Raw genomic sequence first — 23,760 nt, 5'->3', positions numbered from 1 at the left:
GTAGCTGCATAAAATGTGAAACTAAAATGAGACTGTAGGGACATTCCTATCTAACACTTACAGAAACCCCACTCCTAAAGTCTAGTAGCCCCATTATCTGTCTTACCCACATGTTCAAAACATGTTTATGTAATTCCACTTGTGAAAAAAAAAATGCAATTCTTGTGACACTGGAAGTTGAAACACATGAGAAGTGTGGCAGGAAATGTGATGCTCGGCGCTCATGTGTCAACACAAGAAGCATGTCATGAGCCGGGAACTTCCTCAGCAGCAGCGGTCATTCAGAAATGTAGTCACATCATGTGGTATTTCAAATATCACCGCGTGTTTATAGAGGCCCAGATCGAGGTTTCAGTCTGTTTCCCTTAAAAGATGTTGCAGAGTCATTTATAGGGAAGTATTCTGCACGCAGTTTTCTTTATGTATACATTTCTTAACAATATAAACAAAGGCAGCAAATAAACAGGTTTTAAGAGTGTTGGAAAACCAGGCAAATTTAATTAACAATGGCGATCAAACATTTCTTATATGCTACATTTCTTGAATATTTTGATAGTTCATCCAGTGTTTATTTTGAAGTCATAAATCTTCCAAGAACTAGTGGTTTCTCTTTCAGTTTTGCCAACAGAGTGACAGCTCATCTCATGACACGGATGATTCAGATGATGGCATGGGTTTGTTTAGAGGGAAACACTGTGGTCAAAGAATAACCAAACAGTGACTACTGGAGATAGTCTTGACTGATATATCAACAAACACTTTACATGAGAAGAAAATAATTGCTGGGAGATTAAATAAATAATCAATAAATGTGGGGAAAAAACAAGGTAAAAAGCCTAATATTAGCTCAGCAAAAAATGGAATTAACAAGTCAGTATTCACTACATAAAAAATGGGATTGGAAATCTATATTAATGCTTGTCTAGCAATATGCCTGCAGCCCAATTAACTACTGAATATGCTGTGTAAACACACATTTTAATTTACAAAATAACAATAGTGTACAAGCCCACGTCTACAAAAATATAAGACCTTAAATGCAATTTCTAACTCTATTTGAAGATGTGATGCGCTTCATTTTATGTTTTTAAAATCTTTGCTTTGGTATTCTTGAGCAAATCAGAATCTGTGTACATGTGACAAAGAGGAAATGGGCCTATGGTTACCAGTGATGGGAGGAGTGAAGAGACATACAGCATTTTGTTCTCTGCCTCCTTGTGACATACCCAGTGCTTCCCACAAAGAAGACAACACAATGACTGGTGAGTATTTTCATCTTCAGAATAACAATCTTATATGGACTGATATTGAATTAATACATGTATTACTGCTGTATTACAGACAGCTTGACAATGTGTAGCCTTTAATACCACCCTGAAATAGGTAATAGGTAAATGGGGACTTGCAATTTTATGGAAATTGTAATTTTTTTTTTAATGTAGGCTGCTTCAATATTATTTTTAAAACAGTAAAAAATGTGTATTACATGATATGTTAACACTGTAACGAACATGATTAAATAGCTCATTAGCTGGTGTTTTGCCGATGTAGGGGAGACTGGGGTTGGTTCACACACTATTATCTGGTCCTTTAAAGGTCACAGAAACACAAAATTAACATCAAAATGCAATTAAACCATCTGAAAGTCACCAGCGTTTTCGGTGAGGGTAACAATTCAATTTTATAGCAGGTTATAGAAAGTAAAAAAAGTGATCTGTGGGGACATAAAATTGTGTTTGAGAGAAATATTGGAAAATGTGTTACTTTTATTTCATAGACGAAGCAATCAGATACATTTTGATATAAAATTTGAAAGCCTGATGAGTGATGGCTCACATGATTTCATCACAAATCTGGGTCAAAAGTGGGTGGGGTCGGTTGGCACACTGATTTTGGGGTTGGTTTGCACGTGAGCCAACCAACTGTAACAGTAAACTATTTTGAAAGATTGAAAGCAATGTTTATATTGTTAGTTAATTTTTATTGCTTTCAGTGGTCTATGACAAAAGTAACTAGACATTCCTGGTAGTTGCTTTAAAATGTTGTTTGGTTGTAAAAATGGGCTGATATTCTACTAAATGTTTGTGTTTTCTGGTTTTTGTTTATATTAAATGTTCAAATTGTAGCTTTAGGTTGCTTCATTTTTTGTAACTATAGCATTTAAACATTGTGCTAATCAACCCCATGATGGGACTGACTGGCAACACGACTTTAATCATGAATCACCTAATTTTAAAAAGATTTATGTACATTAAAACAAATTTGTAAGCATTTACTTCTGGTTTGAATATTTTAACATGAATTATGCCAGAGAAATATGGAAGAGAATGAAAAGTGTGCTAACCAACCCCAGTCTCCCCTACAGTGATGTTGTATGCTGCCTGTGGCCAGTCTGATCTGTTATAAAGTACATTAAGTATTTTAATTGGGCCTATGTTAACAGGCTTACTAAAATTGTATTTTGTTGCTGTCCCCAGATCCAACCACATCTTCTATATTTATAGACTTTGGCTCGATTTATGAAGAGCTCAACTTTACTTATAATGACTCGGAGTTTATTATAAATCCTGAGACCCAACCCTGCAACCCCTTCTCTGCCCCTGATGCTGTGATGGTCGTCGTCAGCGTGTTTTATGTCATCATCTTTCTGTTGGCCATTCCTGGAAATCTGGTGGTGGGGCTGGTGATTTGCCTGAGCAAGCAGTCGCTGCCTCCCTCTGACCTCTACCTTCTCCACCTGGCGATTGCAGACCTCCTGCTGGCCATCACTCTCCCGTTCTGGGCCACGTCTGTGACAAAGGGTTGGGTGTTTGGAGACGCCATGTGCAAAATTGTCACCGTCCTCCAAGAGCTAAGCTTTTACTCAAGCATCCTCTTCCTGACTTGCATCAGTATGGACCGTTACATGGTGATTGTGAGAGCTATGGAGGCTCGCAGGGCTAACAGACAGTTAGTCAGCTGGGGAGTTTGTGCTGCTGTCTGGGCTGTTGGAGTGCTTCTGTCTCTGCCAGGACTTTTTAATTCTGCTTCCCAATCTCAAAACTCTAGTCAGATAGCATGTGCTGAACTGTACGATCCCGGCAGTGCTGACGTGTGGCGGCTGGCCACCAGGATTCTTCGCCACGCTTTGGGTTTTTTTATCCCCTTGGCCATCATGCTGCCCTGTTATGGAGTAACCATCCAGCGCCTCCTTCACATCCGTGGGGGGTTTCAGCGGCAACGAGCCATGAGGGTGATTGTGTGCGTGGTTGTCGCCTTCCTGCTTTGTTGGACTCCGTACCACATTGCAGTGATGGCAGATACATTCTTCAGGGCAAAGATAGTGCCGTACGGGTGCCCAGCGAGGATGGCAGTTGATCAGGCCATGTTTGCTACTCAGAGTCTGGGCCTGCTTCACAGCTGTGTCAACCCAGTGCTGTATGCCTTTGTTGGAGAGAAGTTTAGGAAGAATCTGTTGCAGAAATTGAGGAAGATGGGCATCCTGGGGAGAGCATCTGTGTCAAGAACCAGCAGGTCTTCACTGTCATCAGAAATCACATCTACAGTCATGTGAGACGACCAAAGAGACACTTTGAAATATTCACATAAATTAATCACATCAGTGTATATACTGCACGATCTCATGTGCTGGACAACAGAGTACTAGTTTTGATACTTAACTGCATTTTTATTGCAACATTGTGGGACTTTTCAATCTTTTTTTTTGTCTTTTTTTTTTTTAACAAAATTTGCCAAGTGTGGCCTTGGACATTTAATCAAATTTGTAAATATTTTTTCATTCTTTTGTCTATTTTTTTTATCATCATATTTAACTTGTTTTTGGCTTCAGCTCAGTATTTACCAGAGAAATGTTCTTTAAAGTTAAGCTGTAAACATTTTCGATGTTGTTGTGGTTACCCACTCAAATCTCCCTATTTCTTAAGTCGCGTATAGTTCAGAGGAAACTGTGTAAAACATGTTTGGCAGGTTTCAATTTGAAGTGTCACTATATTTCAACACAGTAATACTATGTAACAACAATAAAACAAAGCATCCGGGGATGAACACTTTGAGATGCAGCTGAAAGCTCAGGAAAACAAGCTTAAATTGGTTCTTTAGTTAAGACAGTGTAGATGATTTTTTTTTCTTTAAGTGAGTAGAGAGGGTGAGTCATCAAAAATGATTTTCTACATTATTCAAATTTCCAAATCAATATCACTGTCTTATGAGAGAGCATTTTACTCAAGGTGTACTGCGCCAATTGCAGCAGCACCATAAAACTATCCTGTACAATGCTGTAAAACTCCATTTATGTTTTTATAGTAATGTATTCAATTTTTTGTAGGTAAGACTGTTTGAGTGTTATGTATATTTAGGTGAAGACAGCTGTTTTTTTTTCACATGGCAAACAATTTGCAGTCTGTACAGTTGCAATCATCATTAAAGTTTTATATAAACATGTACACTGCTCTGTGTTTCTGATTAATATAACACCACTGAGTCACATCATACTTCACATAACCTTTTACATTTGACATACTGCTAGAAGATAAGACCAGTAGTGTTTTTTATGTTAACAGCCACAGCAGCGTTTTCAAAAATAGCAGAAGTTGTGATGACTGCAGCAGCAACACTACAGCAATCAGTGGAGGTCAAAGAGTCAAGCCTTTCTGCCTCTGCAAAGAAAAAACAGCCTTTTAAAAGAAGTCTGTTTACAAACTGATATCAGGCAAGTGCAGCTGACAGGCCGCAGTTTCTCAAAAGCAGAAGAAGAAAAATATTTTGCTTATTACCACATTAGGTTAGTCTTCACACAGTTTGATTCAGGGTTAATGCATCATCAAAACCAAATCAGAGCCAACATAGTCAAGTTCATTCAACTAAGTTAATGAGCTCACTGTGTGTGACATTACACCATGGTGAACATAATAAGATCAAACCTCTGTGTATGAGTATCATATGAGTATAATGTGTCAATATCCAGTTCTTACTCTTGTGATGAAAAATAACGTGAAGCTCAATCCTGAGATTATTCTGTAACTAGTTTTCTAATAATAACTATAGCAACTTCTGATCAACCCATATCAACTTCAGGCTTAAAATAACAATGTCTGGTTAGGTCCCACGCATTTTCCAGTCTAAGTATCCCCCCACCTTCTCAGTACAGCTACAGATGAGTTTAGTTTAGTTGGCTGTACTGTGTAATCATTTCTGTTTTTTTGTAAATATTTTACAAGATAAAACAACAACAACTTTTGAGAATAATCAACGGTCTCTTGTATTTTTTATAAACTAGTAAAATGTATTTCCATATTTCCAGAAAATATGTCTCAGTTTGGGTACTATGTATAATGCATAGACTTTGTTGTTATAGCAACAAAGTCATCGAAAATCGGCACTTGGTCAGCGACTTCCAATATTGGACACCGAGGTAAAAAGCCATCTGTTTATGTCGGCATAAAACATGGCCGGTCACCGCTATTGTTTCACGACACCCGGTGGCATTAGGGAGAAACGCGGCAGGACAAAAATTAAAATTAAGGCAGCGAAAGTATGAGTAGGCTGGGCGGGATTGGTGGTGGATGGGTCTATCAACCACTGACTCTCACCAGGGAGGCCAGTGTTCGCTTCCTGTAAGATTGTAAAGCCTAAAACCCTGTTCTCTTTTTCTAAACCCAACCACGTGTGTAGGCAAACTCAATCACATGCGTTGGTTGTTGAAGGAAAAAAACGTCAATTTGCGGTGTTGTACCAATGTAGTGCATTTATTTTGAAAGCGCAGTATGCAAACTGTTCATTTCCTGTGAAAATGGAAGTGTATTTTAAAAAACAGACAACGCATGTAACAGGCTGAAATTGACCCGGTGTCCCAGAACATCAGCAACCAACGCATCCAGAGTACCTTGCACATCATATCTCGGCCAAAAGTTGATATGTGACGACGTAATGAGATTGTGTTGTTTATAAAGACATTTTGCTGGTAGAGGAATTCCAAATTTGAAATCTGAAAACCACTGACATTAATATAATATTTTCTATCAACACTACACCAACAGCTATAAGGGCCACTAGCTACTACCTGCCTACTACTACTAGCAATAATAATGCAGGAATACATCTCACTTAGTGTTATAACATAAACATTCTATAAAAGCCTTTAGTGCTTGCCTTAACAGGAAACAACGTACAACATTCGTACATTAACTTATCATTACAAAATGCATTTTTAGTGTTGTTAAACTAACATTAATTAGGTTATGGTGCCTGGCTGGATTTTGTGTTTGAATCTGCTTGTGGCAATATTTTGATGATAGTACAGTTATTTCTAGTTCCCTGCTTTTCTTCCAAGGTGACTTAAGTCTTATTTTACAACACTGAACTGCTTCATTCAGACATCAGTCTTCAACAGATGCAACTACTCTGCAATCTAGGATACTGGCTCAACTTTGTCAGCACATGTAGATACTTTAAATATCCATTGTAGGGTCACAGCTGCCGGCTGGCAATGTTAATGCAGTGATAATATTTTCATTTTTATGATATCTGACCACCTCAACAAAATCGGGAAGCCAACGTCAGCCTCTACATTTGACCTACAAATTAAAGATCTGTCCCATACCGACCACCCCCTTCCTCTGTGCCAAGTGTTGCACCATCTCACATGTTCTACTGACCTCAGGTTGGCTAAAAATGACAAGGGGGTGGGAGCCTCGCAGTGACTGGGCAGACGGATCACCATGCAGCTGTCACTGTACAGCTTGCTGGGCTCTGACTGTCATTTCCCCCGTCAGACTGGCTGGCAGAGGTAGGGGGACATCATGAGTGGGGTGGTTTAACTCATGGGACAAGGAAGGGGGGGGCAGTGTGCAACTTGCTGGACAGGACTTGATGCTTGCATTCAAATGGAAGAATAGATGTCAAGGCCACTGGGAATAAAGAGGAAACTCGCTGAAGATTCACCTTGTTCTGCGGAGAAGTTACACATCGCTGGGAAATGGTTATAAAAGGCTGAGAAGTCAGAACATCAGGAAAAGCAGGGCCGTCACTTCCAAGAGACAAGTCAAAGGAGCTGTTAATGCAACATGATCCAGTGGGTCTTGCCCTAAAAATACCTCTGGGCAGGAGAGTGGCAGCTATCTCTGTCTACCTAATTACCTGGTAATCAACTATTTCTTTTTCCTCTTTGGTCAACAACTCAGGATAGAGAGCAGCCATTTGAGCGGATTCATCCACCGCAGATATGTTTCTTAATATGAAACATATCTGTTCTTATCTTATGATTGGCTTTTCAAATGATAGAAACTTACAGATGATCTTAAATTCGAAAATGTGAGAACTTTGTAAACTGTAATTTATATGTAAAGGCTGCTCATAGACTCTAACGCCCTCACTGGATTTTGGTTTAGAATACTGAGAGAGGGCCCAGTCAGTGTTGTAGGCACACAATCCACATACACAGTTACAGACTCCATAGTAGGATCTACCAAATCAGCTCAACCATGAGGAAAGCTGAGGTGCAAGTGACCCTGAAAAAAGGGCCAGATGAAGCAGCGGCATCTCCGAGCCCCATCATCCCCCCAAAACGGTCCAAAGCGAGCCCCGAGCAAGTTGTCCCGGACCCTCGAGGACCCTCTTATCCCACCCCAACTCCTCCTGTTTTTATACGCAAAATGAGGAACGCCGCTGTGGGGACGGGATGTGACATCCGTCTGAAGGTAACAGTGGCTGGAGACCCCCAGCCCTCTCTGTACTGGTACCACAATGAAGACCTCCTCAACATGGAGAACCAGGAGTACGGAGGGCTCTGGATTAGGGATTGCAAACCCAGTGATGCTGGCCTCTACACCTGCATCGCCAATAATCACGTGGGAGAGGCACGGAGCAGCGCTGTGCTGGCTGTCTTGGATCTGGGTGAAGGTAATACCGCTGAGAACACTTACTACTTCACACACTGAAGTATTCAAGAACTCCTGAATACTAACATATATAACCATCTGATATCACATAATTCAGTCTTCTAATGCACGGTTACATGTATTTAAGGGTATCAGTAATATTGCTGTCAAGCAGACAGTTTGGTTTTAACTACACGACTACTGATTGTAATAACTTCCATGAAAATTACCCAGCATGCCACAGTCATTCAAAAGGCCTAGCCTCCTGACAAGTAAGTAGAAGACGTCATGTGGGCCTGACTGGCTTCCTTTTCTTTTCGCTGGAACATTAAGTGATAACACTGACTGATATCTAAAGCAGGACTTGTACTACTACTTGTATATTCATCATAAATTAATTTAGGTTGTTAAGGGACTAAATGGTTTCTGTTATTATGTGGTACTTGGCCAGGCAGTGCAGATCACTGGCTTTATCTTTGAACTTCTGTTCATCAGTGATTTGACAATCAATTTTTATGTACAAGTCATACTTAAGATAATCAAATAGTTTCATTTTTTTAATGCTGCCCCAAAAAGACAGAAAAGAGAGGCAACAACATGTGAAAATATACATGGACACTTTTTTTTTTTTTAGATTGCTCTACAACATGTATATTCCCCTTGTCTCATAGCTTTTGTCTTCTATAAATAACTGTTAAACTCATTAAGATATTTCTTTGCCACATATGTCAAAGCATACAGTAAGATTTACTGGAAAGTATTACATGTAATTTTTGCGATTTATTTCCCAAGTCACATAAAGGTGCCCCAAAAACGTCTCCAAAACCATCTGGAAAGAGGCACAGAAGCAACAAGCACAGGGATAAACTGGTTCAGTTTCTTTTTTCAATAACTTGTGTCATATAAGGTGTAATTAATACACACATCATTACATGATGATAATAATTACTATGTACCAAACAAACTGAATTATTGCATTAGTTCAACTTTTATGCCGTTACAGATATTTATTCAAAATGAGTCATCCTACTATTGTGCAGACCACATGGTCCGGATGATTGTTGCACTAGATGCAACACTACATCTCTGAGAGATGTTTTTCTGAAGTGATGGAGGTTTATCGTTTTTAGATGCGGCCAAGGATCTTTTGCAAATGTAGATGCGCTGTTAGGTCATGTGTATTTTCAAGATGTTAAAAGTTCATATTTCCATCATCAAAATGCTTTTTTTTGTGTTATGTTTTTGTATTAATAAGGAATTGTGGGTATCAGATTAGCATATGAAGAGAGAGCTGACTAGATGTCCACCATACACACAGAGACACTCAAAATGAATCATTCTTTATACACTCGCCTTTGACAAATTCAGCCAGAGCGAGTTTTCAAGTGTTTCACAGTCAGATTCCTCAATTTCTAGCCAAGAATGCTCAGACGGCTCTTCCACTGTGATCAACACGATCTCTTGTCATGCATCTTGTGCTCTCTGGCACTGATCTAAATTCAGCTCACCTGAACGCTTTGACCACCTCAGCTGCTTTAAAAAATGATATCACTAGCTCCACACATATGCCCTTCATATATCAGTTCAAGTACTCTGTCATTGTTCCGCAGTGCTCGATGTGAGTGTGAGGCGGAAAGTCGTTTTTCAATTTAGAACAGCCTTTTCCTGCTGAGAGGGTATATGTCCAGACTCATCACTGCTGAGTACAGTTCAGTCAGTTTAATATGAGTAAAGTTGGCAAATGACAGCTTTCTCTGATGATGTAGAATAGCTTACATAACAATCTCTGCTGACTTTAAGCAGTGAGATACTTTGTGCAAGCTCAGTGCAAAAATTGGGTACTAAAAGAGTGGTGATGCCTGCAGACTGGACAACGTGATGACAAGGATTCCTTTTAGTGTGGGCAGCAAGATACCACAGTGTATTATATTTCCTTTACTGTATAAATACTGGATGTTTGGATATAGTCCACTAAAAAGATGCACTGATGTGGGCACGTGGGAATTAATGACAGGGCTTTGCTGCCTGGCCTGAAGACATCTTCATTTTGTGATTGTTGGAAAAGTAATTGAACTTTCCCCTCTCTAGTTCCATAGTTTACAACTTAGTGTAAATTAGTAGGACTGACTTTGTTATGAGTATAACTGATGCAAAACAACAGATTAGAAAACGGGAAGAAGCCTACAATATAAATACAGTAATCATACCTTTCCTTCAGTGAATAGTCATTTCCTAAACTTTATTTAGTCCCTAAAGCTGGGATAGGCAGAAAAAAGGAAAAAAAAAACTGTAGGATGTAAAAATACACCCTCCTGCTACAGCTCTCCCCTCTGTCTTAAGCTCCGCCCACCATATGACCACAAGCATGTGCACGTGCTTGATACAGTAACCCAGTCTTTCTCATACATTGATTTAATTAATCTTATTTCATTGTAGAGTTGTATACATCACATCCTTGCCCCACTCTCTGTTTGTCAGACCACAAATGAGACAAAAATTAGTTAGCCAGCCATCCCACAGTCCCTCGCCCTGCTCACCACCGCTATGGACTGCTTTGCTAGGAGGACAGCGGACAGCAGCTCTAAAGACAGGCCTTCGGTTGGCGGCTGTAGTGGTTAGAATTCGACCAGCACAAACCCTCAAGCGCCATGTGTCAAGGGGCTGCTGGCCAGCAGCAGCGTCGGGTCTAAACTGTGTGATGGCAGCAACAGAAAGTTTGATGAGTCAGCATGTGATGATTCAGTTTGCTAGCCCCTAGAGCTAGCACACTAGAGACTTCCGCCAGTCTACTTAAAACTATTTACTTCCTGTTTAGCATTCTGCTAAACCGAATGGGGATAAAAGTCTTTAATCTTATGGGTCTTCTAGACTTTCCAAATGTTATCAGACCAAATAGATAACATCCTGATAGTGAGTTTTTCCGCAGGGGTTGTGATACTTAAAAAAATGTATCCACTGATTTACAGACGTCTCCTTCTGAATGTATGTCCATGGGGAAAAAGTCTTTTTGGGCCCAGTGGCATCACGTGACTGGTCCAGGAGTTGTAATTCCACTGTTTGGCCACTCCGTAAATTGGCTTCAAAGCCAGATGCACTTCCTGGAGGCCTGGGGGAGAGAGGTGGAGGATACATCGTGATTCCAGGCTCTAGCCATGAGCCTGTAGCACTGGTTAGCAGAAGGCTAGACAGTAACCAACATTTTCTAGCTACCACTGAATTAGGCTTTCACTAAAGGGGGTGAGCACTGGTTAGCAGAAGGCAGTTAGCAACATTTTCTCACTACCACTGAATCAGGCTTTCACTGACTGGACGAAACATCTGCAATGGTAGCCCTCTTTCAGAAATGAACTGTGATTGGCCAAAGTCTTCTGTCACAGGCTAGATTTTCTAAAGCCCACAAACAGAGCCAAGAGGAGTGACAGAACTCTAGCGCTCTCTCAGTCGACTTGAATTGCAATATGGTGAAACGTTATTAAGGGATTTTTGCTCACATAAGCCAAAATGAAACTGCCTACCCCAGCTTTAATCCCAACTTCATATATTTAATGGCACAATTAATTCACTGTTTTCAGTTTTCACAGTTCACACACTTTTAATGTGTCACCTTTATTACAAGCATCACCCAAGGGGAGTCACTATATTTAGAAATACAATTAAATAGAGAAGTAAGCTATTTCACAACACCCTTGTGATACTGAATGATAGCAGTAATCATGCTTGCACAGCTCACTAAGGACATTACCAAAAAGCAGTCACCTAGATTCCCGTAATTTTGTTTCATGTAAGATCAGTCTGTCAGTTTTGCAACTGAGCTGGACAAGAACATCATTAGCATTAACAGGCAATGAGGTTTACACAGGCAGTAATCCTTATGCTCCTGGATCTGTTTTGTGTTGTGGTACACCCAAAATGATCTTAAGCTAGATAGATTGTGTGATTGTGATGCAGAGACTGAATATCAGGCACAGTAGTGGCTCTACAGTATTCAGTAGTCAAAAATCCTATCAGCTTTCCTCAAACGAGGCTTGAAAAGATCTTGGTTGAGAAGTTTTACTTTGGCTCTCCATTTTAACCTTCAGTTGGATTCAGCTCTGTGCTGCTTTGCCATGTGCGTAGTCTACAGCTGTCCCATCACTCAGCGGTACTGCCTGAACCCTTTCTCTCTCTCTCTCCCTCTTTGAAAATGTCTCTCTGTACCGCCCCCCTCATCCACCAACTCTCCCTAGTTATTTATACAGTGGAATGTGCCAGGCCTTAGATTTTTGTGATGTTAGCAGGCCAACGTCTCTCCTGTTACACAGGAAGACATCACTGCTAATTTTAGCCCGGCCCTGTATGACTTTTTTCCCTCCCTCTACTGATCAGGGAAAGGGCCAATTATGAATCCACAACATCTACTAAATATGCAGAAGCATTAAAGTGTCTGCTGTGTGTTGTGATGCACATATTACTGAATAATATCTCTATCCTCTTCTAAATTTAGCATTTAATTGTGCGTTATTCTGTCAAATGTGTTTTCATAAAGAGCACAATTGAGTAACTGAATGAAAAAATAATAAAAGCAAAACAATAGATAAATAATAAAGATGATAATTATGCATACATGTTTAAATGTAGCTCTAATTTGGCCACTTGGGGGCAGTGAAACAAGTTGTAAACACTATACTGAAATATTATCATCCTTGAAGGCGAAAGCATTAGCAAATAGTTGCCCATTTACACGGATACAGAGCAACATTAGCATTCACTCGGAGATATGTTTCCCACTCACCTCTATTTTTGGTTCCCTAACAACTCCTGAGAAAAATATCTGGCACTTTAGCAGGTAAACGCTCCACTATGCTCACCTGTTAGCTGCTAAATTTGTCTGACATTTGTTGTTAGGCAGTTAGTGAACAGTGAGTTCATCTGCTTTTTCTTTGAAAACTGCCGCTTGCACGGTTGGGTGAAAAATATATGTAGGTTCATTCCTTCAAGTGATGCCTTGATCATTATACATTCTGTACATTCACATTAAAATACTGATTATTACAGCTTCAAACCTGCATTAACAAATTCTTGGCCACTTGGTGGCAGTGGAAACAAGCTGTAAGCTGATAGTAGCACCTTTTGAGCTGATATAATGAACATGTTAGCAAATGGTTGAATATTTACACAAGCAGTTGATATACAGCAACATGAACTTTTGTGTTTTCTGGAAGTTGAAGAGGCTGGTGAGACTGAAGTAAACAGGAAGCTGCGGGCTCTTAAACCAAAATACTGAGCTCAAAGATGCTTAAAGCTGCATAGAGCTGAGAAGAGCTGCAGATACTGGTGATCCTCTGGGTGGTTAATAATAGCTCAGCAAATAACTGATAGCGATTTTATTTAAAAAGGTTAAATTGCTTCTTCAAAGCTTGCAGAGGAATATAGTGTTTGAAGAGGCCTAATACTAGGAACTTAAGACGTCACCGCCGAGCATGACCATGGCCCCTTTCCAGTGTGTTTGGACAGTGTCCTCACCATGTTGTCTTTCTCCCGGACCATTAATGTGAGGGAACAGGTGGAGCTGCAGTTACACTGTGGAAATCCCCTACATCGCCCTGTTGCTTTTATAGGCCAATATGATAGTAGATCAACAAATGAAACTTGTTTAAAGGACAAGAAATCCCGAATGGTAATTACAGAGTTTATTAGAGCCATTCAAAGACTTGCAGTAGTGGACTGTTTTGTCATAATCACAGCAACTGTAATGTGGATTTTCATATGAGCGGTCTTTGTTTCCCATGCTCATATTCAGTAGAATAGAGTTCATGAAAAACAGAGGACATGTCAATAAGTAAACATGGCTGAAGCACTGAATCTGTCCCAGGTCTTTAATTATTAAGCCTCTCTGGGATCAGTAGCCATCTTGCAGTGTGGATTAAGGAAAGTTTATGATCTCATACAACACCATTATGACTGATAAATGTGGTATTTTGTTGTAATTATTTACACTTATTTTGTTGAAACTGAATTGACGTGTGCAGTCAGTATAGGCAGCGCTGACAAAACTACATTGAAAACAATTTTACAATCTCTTCATCATCTCACATTTAGCAAAATGTCTGTGCAGGAAATTGCAGAATATGGAGTTTGCCAATCAGCTACATAAAATCCCTTGATTGCTTTCTGTGATTTAAACCTGGTGTTTTATTTTCAGTAGAGCACAGGGAATAATTTTACCCTTTCAGTTCTCATAATCCTGAGTTAAATACCAAAAAACAGATTTTTGATTTACAGTAAATGCAAAACAGTAGCAGTCACATACAGTAAAGAAAAACAAAGGATATTAACTGTACATGTATCACAATGAAAAAAACAAGTGAAACTAACTGTTTAGTTTTATTGGAGTTCACTGGAAAATTATTATTCTTAAGGTTAGCTTTAATTAAAACTATCATAGTTTACTTAAGTTGGAAATATCGCAATATAGCATTACATCATTATATATTTTTGGCCACTGGAATAAAAAAAAAAAGAAGAAAAAACAATGCACCACCAGGAAACAAAATGCCCCAGTGCTTTTCCAACATGAGTTTAAATGTTAATTAACACTTATTGTTTTACACAAATTAAACACAGTTTTTGGCAATGTAGAATCACGAGACTTTCAAAAGCTGCACTCTTCTTTAATAACGGCTCTGTGCAATTTCCTCCCATGTTTGTTGCTTCATGTTTGCTGTTATTTTCAGCATTATCTTCAGTTCTGTCTTTTTTTATTGAATTCCTCTAGAAGTATGATTTTGTCTTCCCCCAACCAATTGTGTTTTCCTGCCATTTTTTTACTACCAGGCCAACTTTGTGAGACGATAGTTAGGTGCAGCAGGTAGGCTAGGCTATCACAAGCACACGTTCAAGCAAGGAAATGGTTTCCATGGAAACAGTAGAGTTTTACTGCTGTAAAATCTCTTTCAGTACAGTAAATGTCTTTCCTTGACTAAAGAAACCTTTTAAGAGATTCTGTGCAACACCCTGAAGTAATTTCCTCAGCTAAGGAAAAACTAAACCCTAAGTGTCATACTTAACTTAAGGTGCTTTGTTCAGACATAAGTCAATTTAAACATGACAAAAAAGAACAGATTGGTTTTGGCTCTAGATTGAAGAAAATTGCTGAAACAAGGTAACTTATACTGTAGTAGTATGAAATTGTGTCATGCCCTCTATAACACATTACCACGCTCTAAAGTGGTTATGGCATGACAGAAAGTATTTTCAGGGAAATTAATTTGCAGGCCGTGAAATGAAAACAGAACTAAAACCAAAGCTATAAGGGGCTAAACTGAAAGGGACCAAGGACTTTTGTAATAATTCTCCATGGTTTCATCATTACAAGCAACTTCTGTCACATCACATGTCGTCATTTTATCTGTTGATCTGTGTGTCAGTGTGACAACGCTGTAGCAATATTTAGCATTTTAGCATCAGTAAGTCATTCTAACACTGGATGTGTGATGATAACCACAAAACAACTTAGAGTAAGAGCTGACAGGCTCTTCTTTCATTGTGTGACCCCAGCAGTTTTGGAACATTGTGCAATATCACTTTAATATAACACATTACTCAGACAAACTAATACCTGTACAGTCACAGTACGAGCACAGTCATTCTGCGACAGCATAATATCCCAGCACATAGCCTGTGCCAAAGCCTGCTTCAGCTTACACTAAAACACTGTGTTATTTTTGTCACAAGACTGAGGATCATGTCTGATTTCCACTTTGTTAAATTAATGCTGAATTCATAAATGGAGAAACTTAAAAAAAAAACATTGAAACAGTCCACATACAGTAAAGTGCAGCTGCCAAGGAAACAAAGACACTCTCTATGACCTGATGTTATATAATCAACAAACCATGTAATTAAGCCTGTAGGTATCTGCAATTATGAAAGTACATTTTGTGACCTCAGCCTTTAGTGATTTCATATGAGCTATTATTGATGTATCAGGCTGTAAAGTTAGTGCCTTTTTTAGCCTAGGTTTATTTAAAAATGTGAATATTCGTAAGTGTGTGAGCAAACTCTCAGTGTGCCCACTTTTGTCCTGAGCACCGTGTGCTGCTATGTGAATTGAAATGTCATTTCTAAGCGTAGCTATTTCTGTGTACTGAGTTATACTCGGTGGTGAAATGAAATGTGTAAGCAGTAATGCCTTTTCCTTTCCCTCAGGGGAAACAATTCTTAGATACTGAGTCATTCAAAATGTACCATGTGATGGCAACGTTACAGCATATTCAAGAATTATTACACCAAACATGAGCAGCTGCTGATTTTGTCATGTTCACAGAACAATAGCTGTGTTATCTTTTATGTGTGGACAGCAATTAAATCCATCATAGCCTTTGGAAATAGGATGGCTTTGTGTAGTCAGTCTAAGCAGCCAGTACCACATTCACTGTGAGAGCTAACAGTGTTCCAGCAATGCAGAGGAGTGAGGAGCTCCCTTTAGCTGTTGCAGTGATTCTCCCCTTCTCTGCCGACAACACAACATCAGCTCGTTACACCGGTTGAAGAATAAGACACAGACACATGGGGAGGAAGGAAAAAATGAAAAATGTCAACCAATGCTGTAGAACACTGATCTCAAGAGGGCTGGATCACTCCCACTGGTTTTTCTGCCTATCGGTGTGCACTGCCTGTGGGGTGGAACACAGCGGGGGAAGATGCTTACACTGTCGCTGGCTATTGTGTGGACAGGGGGGCTCCCTCAGAGTGGATGATATGCATTCAACAGACATTTCCACCTGCGGATGGAGATCTATGCTCTGTGCTTTTTCAGAAACGGATTCTCTTAGAGGAAGTGCTGACACTCTGAGGTGCAACTTGTTATATAATGGATTAAAGTGCCTTCTTTCCATTTTTCTTTGCATTTAAGAAGCTTTTACCTGCATGTTAGCAGCCTTACAGTATATAACAAGTTGGATCTTTTACATCCAAGTCAGATATTAATAGCTGATGTCTTCATAGAAAATTTTCCTGATTCAGGCGTGTAGTAATGGCTCGGAACCCCCAGTGTATCTCGGGGAATACCCTGCTGCTGAATGTAAGCCAGGGCAAAAAATACCTGTCGAGGACATACCAACAGTGGCCATGAAAAAAAATCCAGACCAAAGAAAAAATCAGGCAAGTGCTATTCCATGTTATCTTTGTCAATCATACGTCTATTTATTACACTGATTTGACCATTTACTGTATGTAGAACATACAGGACTGTAAAATACTCCATGTGATAGGTTGACAGAAGCATTGTATTAACATTGCTGCTCTGGCCACACAATGTTTTTGTTAACTGACGGTGTCGGTTGCAATGATAACGATTAAAGGAGATGAAGCTGCTCTGTACACTCTTAATCGAATGGGAGACAAGATGTGACCAGTGTTATTGTGGAATATAATCACATTGGCCAGCATCAGAACTCTGATGAAAAAGGCACTCCTTTGAAGTAACTTACAAGAATTACAAGTTTCATTAAAATGCTGATATGCTGTGATGTTTCCCAGACTGGTGTTGCTTGAGCTCCTGTATTGTTAGATATACATATTGTGAAACTATAACAATATCCTAAACTGGAAACATTTTCTAACCCAAATGTTACAGTGTGATTTTAAAGGGACAGTTCACCCACAAAATGAAAACTACATATTTTCTCTCTTACCTGTAGTGCAGTTTATGAGTCTAGATTGTTCTGGTGTGAGTTGCAGAGTGTTGGAGATATCAGCTGTAGAGATGTCTGCCTTCTCTCCAATATAATGGAACTAGATGGCACTCAGCTTGTGGTGCTCAAAGTGCCAAAGAAAAACAATTGAAAAACTCAACAGCAGTGTCTCTTTCCAGAAATCGTGACCTGGTTACTCAAGATAATCCACAGACGTTGTGAGCAGTTTCATGTGGGAACAATTATAAAACTTCAATTAAAAGCCTCGTCTCAATTATTATTGTAATAATCCAAGGTGTGAGGATCGTTTTAACAGCATAAAGTGGTGTTCTGTCTATGCCGGATGCTGTAATCCCTGAGTGCCGTAACTCTCTCCCTCTCTGATGCACTTTCTGTCGGAGCTAGATCAAATGAATGATTCATAATTGATATATTATCTGAAGCCTGATTTTCATACAACTAATATTCATACTGGTTTAAATAAAAAAACTATTGTATTTCCTGGTCTTTGCCAAGCAGCAATTTCGTGTGAAAGGAATTAAAGGCCTGCCCGACATAGACACCTGTCCCAAATATAGGCCTCTTGAGTTCAATGATGATGCAATTCAGTGAATGAGCAAATATTAGCTTGGGCTATTAATTGAAGTTTTACGGTATTATCTGTCTACCGAACTGCACCTGCCAGCCATATCATCATGCAGAAGGAAGCGCACATCTACTCATGGACTAGAGGCTCGTCTTCATGACAGCATGAGATGTAAACATTAATGTAAATATTAATGTTGCTATGACCCGATGTTGTCTTGCCATTGTTATTGCTGAAGCTGCTGTGTCATGAATATGCTTCATTTATAACTGTGGGTTTTTTTTTTATATAATAGTGTCTTTTAGTAGAGAAATTATTCTCTGTTTCCTCTGAAGGGACTACAGATGAAAATTAGCTTATAGCTAACTCTGGTGCAGCTAAATAGCTGTGTGCTGTCCCTGTTGAATAAATAAATAAATACAATAAATAAATGTCATCCTTCTTAGCTGAGCTGTAATGTTAGCTAGCTCAGCGGTGCTAGGTAAGCTAGCAGTAGATGCACGCTTCCTTCCGCATGATGATACGGTTGGCGGGTATAGTTTGTTAAAGAAAATATAGTTCCTTCATGAAACTGCTCACAACAAGGGCTGTGGATTATCTTGAGTAACCAGGTCATGATTTCTGGAAAGAGACATTGCTGTTTTTCAATGTATTTTGGTGCTTTGAGCACCACAAGCTGAGTGCCACCTAGCTCCATTATACCGGTGAGAAGGCAGACATCTCCATGACTGATATCTTCACCAGAGTTAGGTAAGAGTTACTTTAAAAGTAATCAAAGTACTTTACTGTGTTACTTTTTTTTTAAGTAACCAGTTACTTTACTGCGTTACTCCCTGAGTAAAGTAACTCAAGTACTTTTAAAGTACTTTTGAGTATTCTACATTTCCTATTGGGCAATAGAGTGCCGAAGTCATGCCCCTTCCTGTAGAGCTTGTGGGACCTTCGATCGGAAAAAATATGAATGGCAGTGAATGGGGAGAGCAATATTATCTTTTGTTCCCGTTTGAGTTGCGACGTGAAATCTAAGTATGTTGTTTATGAATTTAAAACATAAATTTTAAGGTCAAGAAAGTCATACTTTGTGGTAAAACTGTTGAGCTATAAGCTTTTTAATTAGAAAGACTCAAGAGTACACAGGAGGAGGTCGCGTATGTGACGTCATAGCTTTCGCTCGCTTCCTGTACAGCTTGGCCTCCCCGCTGAAATTCCACTGTTTTATGATTAATCGATTTATGATTGAAGATGTCTGTGTGTTTTGTGCCAGGCTGCAGTCACTCCAAGCTGCTGGAAGCGAGCGAAGGCTATGACATCACATACGCGACCGGCTCCTGTGTAGTTTTTTCTAATTATGTTTTTTTCAAAAGCTTATATCAACAGTTTTACCACAAAGTATGACTTTCTTGACCTTAAAATTTATGATTTAAATTCATTAACGACATATTTGGATTTCATGTCACAACTCAAACAGGACCAAAAGATAATATTTCTCTCCCCATTCACTGCCATTCATATTTTTTCCGATCTAAGGTCCCATGAGCTTCACCGGAAGGGGCGTGACTTCGGCACTCTATGGACCACAGGGCCCTTAGCCTACATTTTTTGTCTCCAAAATTAAAGTTATGGGCCACTTGCCCTTCACTGAGATCCAATTCTCCCATCACAGCCGTTACTTTGACCAGTAGAAACACAGAACGATCTGCTGCTGTAGACAACTGTATGACAACAACACCCCAGCGTTTTTAATATTTCCTCTAGGGATGTTACCACACAGAGTAAAAGGGGGAAATGATGGTGTGAAACAGCAGAGGCACTTTGTCAACCCGCTCAGTTAATGTTACTGTCATTAGCATCAAGCTAGCAAACAATGGTACATCCTCACGGTCGGACATAAAGTAATAACATTAACAAATAGCGGCGGGGCTTTTACTCACCACATCTGCAGAGGCTCCCAGCTTCATTTGAAACAAACTACATTATAGACGGTGCTTCAAATGTAGCTCCTGCCATCTGCTGACGCTTTTAGGTGACTACAACAACATTTCGGCTGACACATGAACAGACACACAGTGACTCAAATAATAGTAAAAGTGATAAAAATAGGACAAGAATAACCCGATGACATCACACACATCGTGAAAGACAACCAGGGATAATTGGTGAGTACCATCATGTAGTGTGTCATGTCTGTCGGCCAAGTCACGGCACAATTTTATGACTCCACAATCCTGTAATGTGACATAGTGACTTTCAGAACGGGCAGAAAAGTCGTGTAGTGTGTACCAGGCATAAAGCAAGTCCTGCTGAGTCTGACCTGTCTGTCAGCGAGTCCTCCACCTTTTTTTAGACTCCACCATAGACAACGACAGCATTTCTCCGACCACGTAGCGAGCCACAAGCTTCATGGCTTTTTTCAGACTGATAGGTTTAACGTTATCTCCATTATTAGAACCAAAAGACAGTCGTTACTGTTTCAGAGCTGAAGGACCAGCGTTCTAAAAGTAATGGAAGTAATTGATGTCTTGTTTGGAAATGTACTTAAGTATTTGATTACTCAAACAGCAAACTAACGCGTTAGGTTACTCGTTACTGCAAAAAGTAATAAAAGTACTCTAATGCGTTACTTTGTAACTCTGTTCACCACTCAGCAACCCACACCAAAACAATCTAGATCGATAAATAGCACTTTTGGGGCGTGAACTGAATGTAGCAGAATTGAAAAACAGAATTAAGAATTAATTTCTTTTCTCCTTTTAAAAATGTCACAACAACAAAGAGGGCAAAACTGACATTGAGGTAGTGCTCAACAAAATATAAATCTTTTGGAGGATGTAACTTGAGCTATGTGGTTTTCTGCAGGGTTGCAGTGACAGGTTTATGAACCACACTTTTCTTAGTCTACAGTGGGATATATATACAAAAATACCCCATGCAGTCACTCACTGCCAGTGTACCCCTGTCAAGCCACACCAGTTAAGCTCTGTGATGTATAATCATTTCCTTTGCTGGAACTACTCAAGACCAATAAGCCTCCCTTCAAAGTAATTGAAAGTTTTTTCTCCTTACATTTGATAACCTCTCTAATTTACAAATGTAGCACACACATGAACTTGTCCACCAGACTTTGGCTTCCAACCAAAGTTTCTCAAAAGAAGTTCATCATTCACAGTCAACTTCACTATTATTAGGAAGAAGATGAGGTTTGTCTGATGGCAAATTTTGACAGTCAATCAAATTCCAGGAGCTCTTAAAGGTGCCCCTGTGCATGACCATCAGTGTCCCACAAAAAACATATTGTTTGTATCTTTGAGGCTCAACAAATGGGTCAAATGTATTTTCTTCCTCGTTAATATTTGCAAAGTCATTTTTTGATATTTTGAAACCATTGATTCATCCATGTTTGCTAGCGTGGAATCTCCTTCTTCCTTGCTGTTTTTTGGCGCATTGCTGTTTTATTTGTTCATTAACACCATCAACTGCCAATCTGTTAAATAGTGTTACACCATTGACATGAATGTGTATGGTGTCAGCTATGTGTATGTGCAGGGACAAACAAGATGGGGACTTGCTCATAAGACATCGCTTCATTGTACTACCAGTGGTCAACAAGACTAATGCAGTGTCCCAGTTACACACTACACTATATACCACAGTATACTACATATTCATCTATATAGTGTGCTGTTTTTTAAACTTGGTATATTAGAAATTGTAAATATATAACTGTTTTATACTAAATGGAAATATTTGCACCTTCAGACATCAGTGAAACTGCACCAAAGTCATTTGAGTACATTGGCAGGGAAACAGGAATGTCTGTACCAAATTTTATGGCAATCCATTTCATTTAGATAAGTGAAAACTTTGACATGGCACTAGATGAAAAGTCATGGACCCCCAAAGTCAGTTCACCTCTGGGGAACACGTGTCTTTACAAATCTGCATGACAGTCCATCCAACAGTTGCTGAGATATTTCAGTTTGTACCAAAGTGGTGTGCTGACTGATGTTGCCTTTCCTCGAGCCACACCACCAGCATGGCTTAAAACTAGAGTACCTTTAATTAGATGCTCTGGTGTATACATAGTCATAGTAAATTTGGCACTTTCATGCAGCATGTGCAGAACTGCCTAAATTATAGCTTGTAAAATAACATAGTGGCTGCAGCATTGTGCTATATTTTTCTCTAAAATCTAGAATCTAATTTCTTTTAAAATTGGTTGTAGAATATTTGGCTCTTCATACAATGTGTCTGTTTTATTTTTTATTTTTAACAGAGCTCTAACCTATTATAAGATTAACACTCTAATCAATAGACATTTTATTACTTTTCTAGAACTGATTTCTGTAATGTACATTTGTGTCATTTTTTGGTCAACACTGCGTCAGTGTTTACGATTTGGACAACATCTGCTGATGCTTATAAAGGCTGTGTGGAATGAGATTATAATATTTCATAAACTGTGTGTAGACTCTGGTGGCATTTGGAACATACTCATATATATATATATATATATATATATATATATATATATATAAAACATTAAATATGTACCTGCTTCATTAGAATATCAGGTGCTAAGGGAAAATTTGGCATTGCATTTGTAGTGTCCAGGTGAGATTTTTTTCTGCAATATAGCCATATGTCTTAAATATTGCATGAATGTGCAACTTGTTATGTAGAATTAAATGCTTTTAATAACATCATGATCTTGACATACATGTTACATAATAACCACTTACAGAGTTAAGTGGTTTTGCTTTTTTACTAGAAAAATAAGTGGTTAACATTGAGGATCAAATTATTTTCTATAAAACAGAATGGTAGATTTTGTCTTTCCACTGAATTTGTGTGAGTATTTGCAGTATTTCTCTACTGTCTTCAATATGGCCAACATTATCCTATTGTCTTCTCTTACTGCAAGGGAACAACAGATAGCCACTGCTTTTTTTTTTTTAAGTAATTCCACCTACTGTGAAGCAAACACCTCATGAGAGCTGCTGGGATGCCAATGACTCAATAGTGCTTTCTATTTTGAGTTCTACCAATGACTGAATTTTCTCTCAGTCTGAGGAAAATAGTCATATCTTTCAGTGGTACAGTTGGAACAATTTTTTAGGTTTAAAAGGGGTAAAATGGAAAGAATGATTTTCTCTTGAAAATAATGAAATCCCTCTTTATTTTACTCCCACTTAATATATTCCCTTTCTTGATAATAACTTGCAGTTGTTGGTGAGATAATTATGACTGATAGAGACTCAGCAGCTATTCAGCTGCAGCAAATTTAGTTCATTTAGCTTAGTTGTGCTAATGAGACCCCAAGGGGGACAACTTTTTAAGTCAAATGACAGTCATAATCAAATAGAGATGAGGTCCAATGCAAACTGCAAAACTCGTAGTTAAAGAAGGTTAATGTGATCTTTGAATTGCAGATTTCAAAATACATATTATGATATTTTAAACTAGCGTACTTGTGGTTTTTTCACAGCTGGGATTCTGGTCTAAAAATATTGCACAATTGAAATGTCACCTTCAACATTCACTTGCCTTTCACCAAACACCATTAAAGAGTAGGCTAAACTGAATAGGATAATGTAGTCTATTGGTTCCTATAGTAACAGTGTGCTCT

At 39.0% G+C, this 23,760-nt stretch overlaps 2 protein-coding genes across 4 annotated transcripts in view; both read left to right on the top strand.

Annotated features, from left to right (window-relative positions):
• The first annotated feature begins 475 nt into the window (after positions 1–475).
• Positions 476–4,442, top strand: LOC117251628 (C-X-C chemokine receptor type 2-like). Its single transcript, XM_033618097.2, has 2 exons — positions 476–1,262; positions 2,478–4,442. Exons 1-2 carry the CDS (start codon positions 1,151–1,153, stop codon positions 3,551–3,553), a joined length of 1,188 nt encoding a protein of 395 aa, XP_033473988.2. The 5' UTR covers positions 476–1,150; the 3' UTR covers positions 3,554–4,442.
• A 2,308-nt stretch (positions 4,443–6,750) lies between these two features.
• Positions 6,751–23,760, top strand: part of spegb (striated muscle enriched protein kinase b) — a 48,852-nt gene continuing 31,842 nt past the window's right edge. For 2 of the 3 annotated variants that reach the window (XM_033616304.2, XM_033616296.2), the window contains exon 1: positions 6,751–7,896. In XM_033616304.2, coding sequence (XP_033472195.2) covers positions 7,479–7,896 — 418 coding nt within the window. In that variant the 5' untranslated portion in view covers positions 6,751–7,478. The remainder of the gene's footprint in view (positions 7,897–23,760) is intronic. The other variant, XM_033616312.2, reaches the window with a different exon arrangement.

Source organism: Epinephelus lanceolatus, chromosome 14, assembly GCF_041903045.1.
Source record: "Epinephelus lanceolatus isolate andai-2023 chromosome 14, ASM4190304v1, whole genome shotgun sequence".
Taxonomy (NCBI): domain Eukaryota; kingdom Metazoa; phylum Chordata; class Actinopteri; order Perciformes; family Serranidae; genus Epinephelus; species Epinephelus lanceolatus.
The sequence above is the reverse complement of the archived record's forward strand: the minus strand, read 5'-3'. Positions and strand labels throughout refer to the sequence as shown.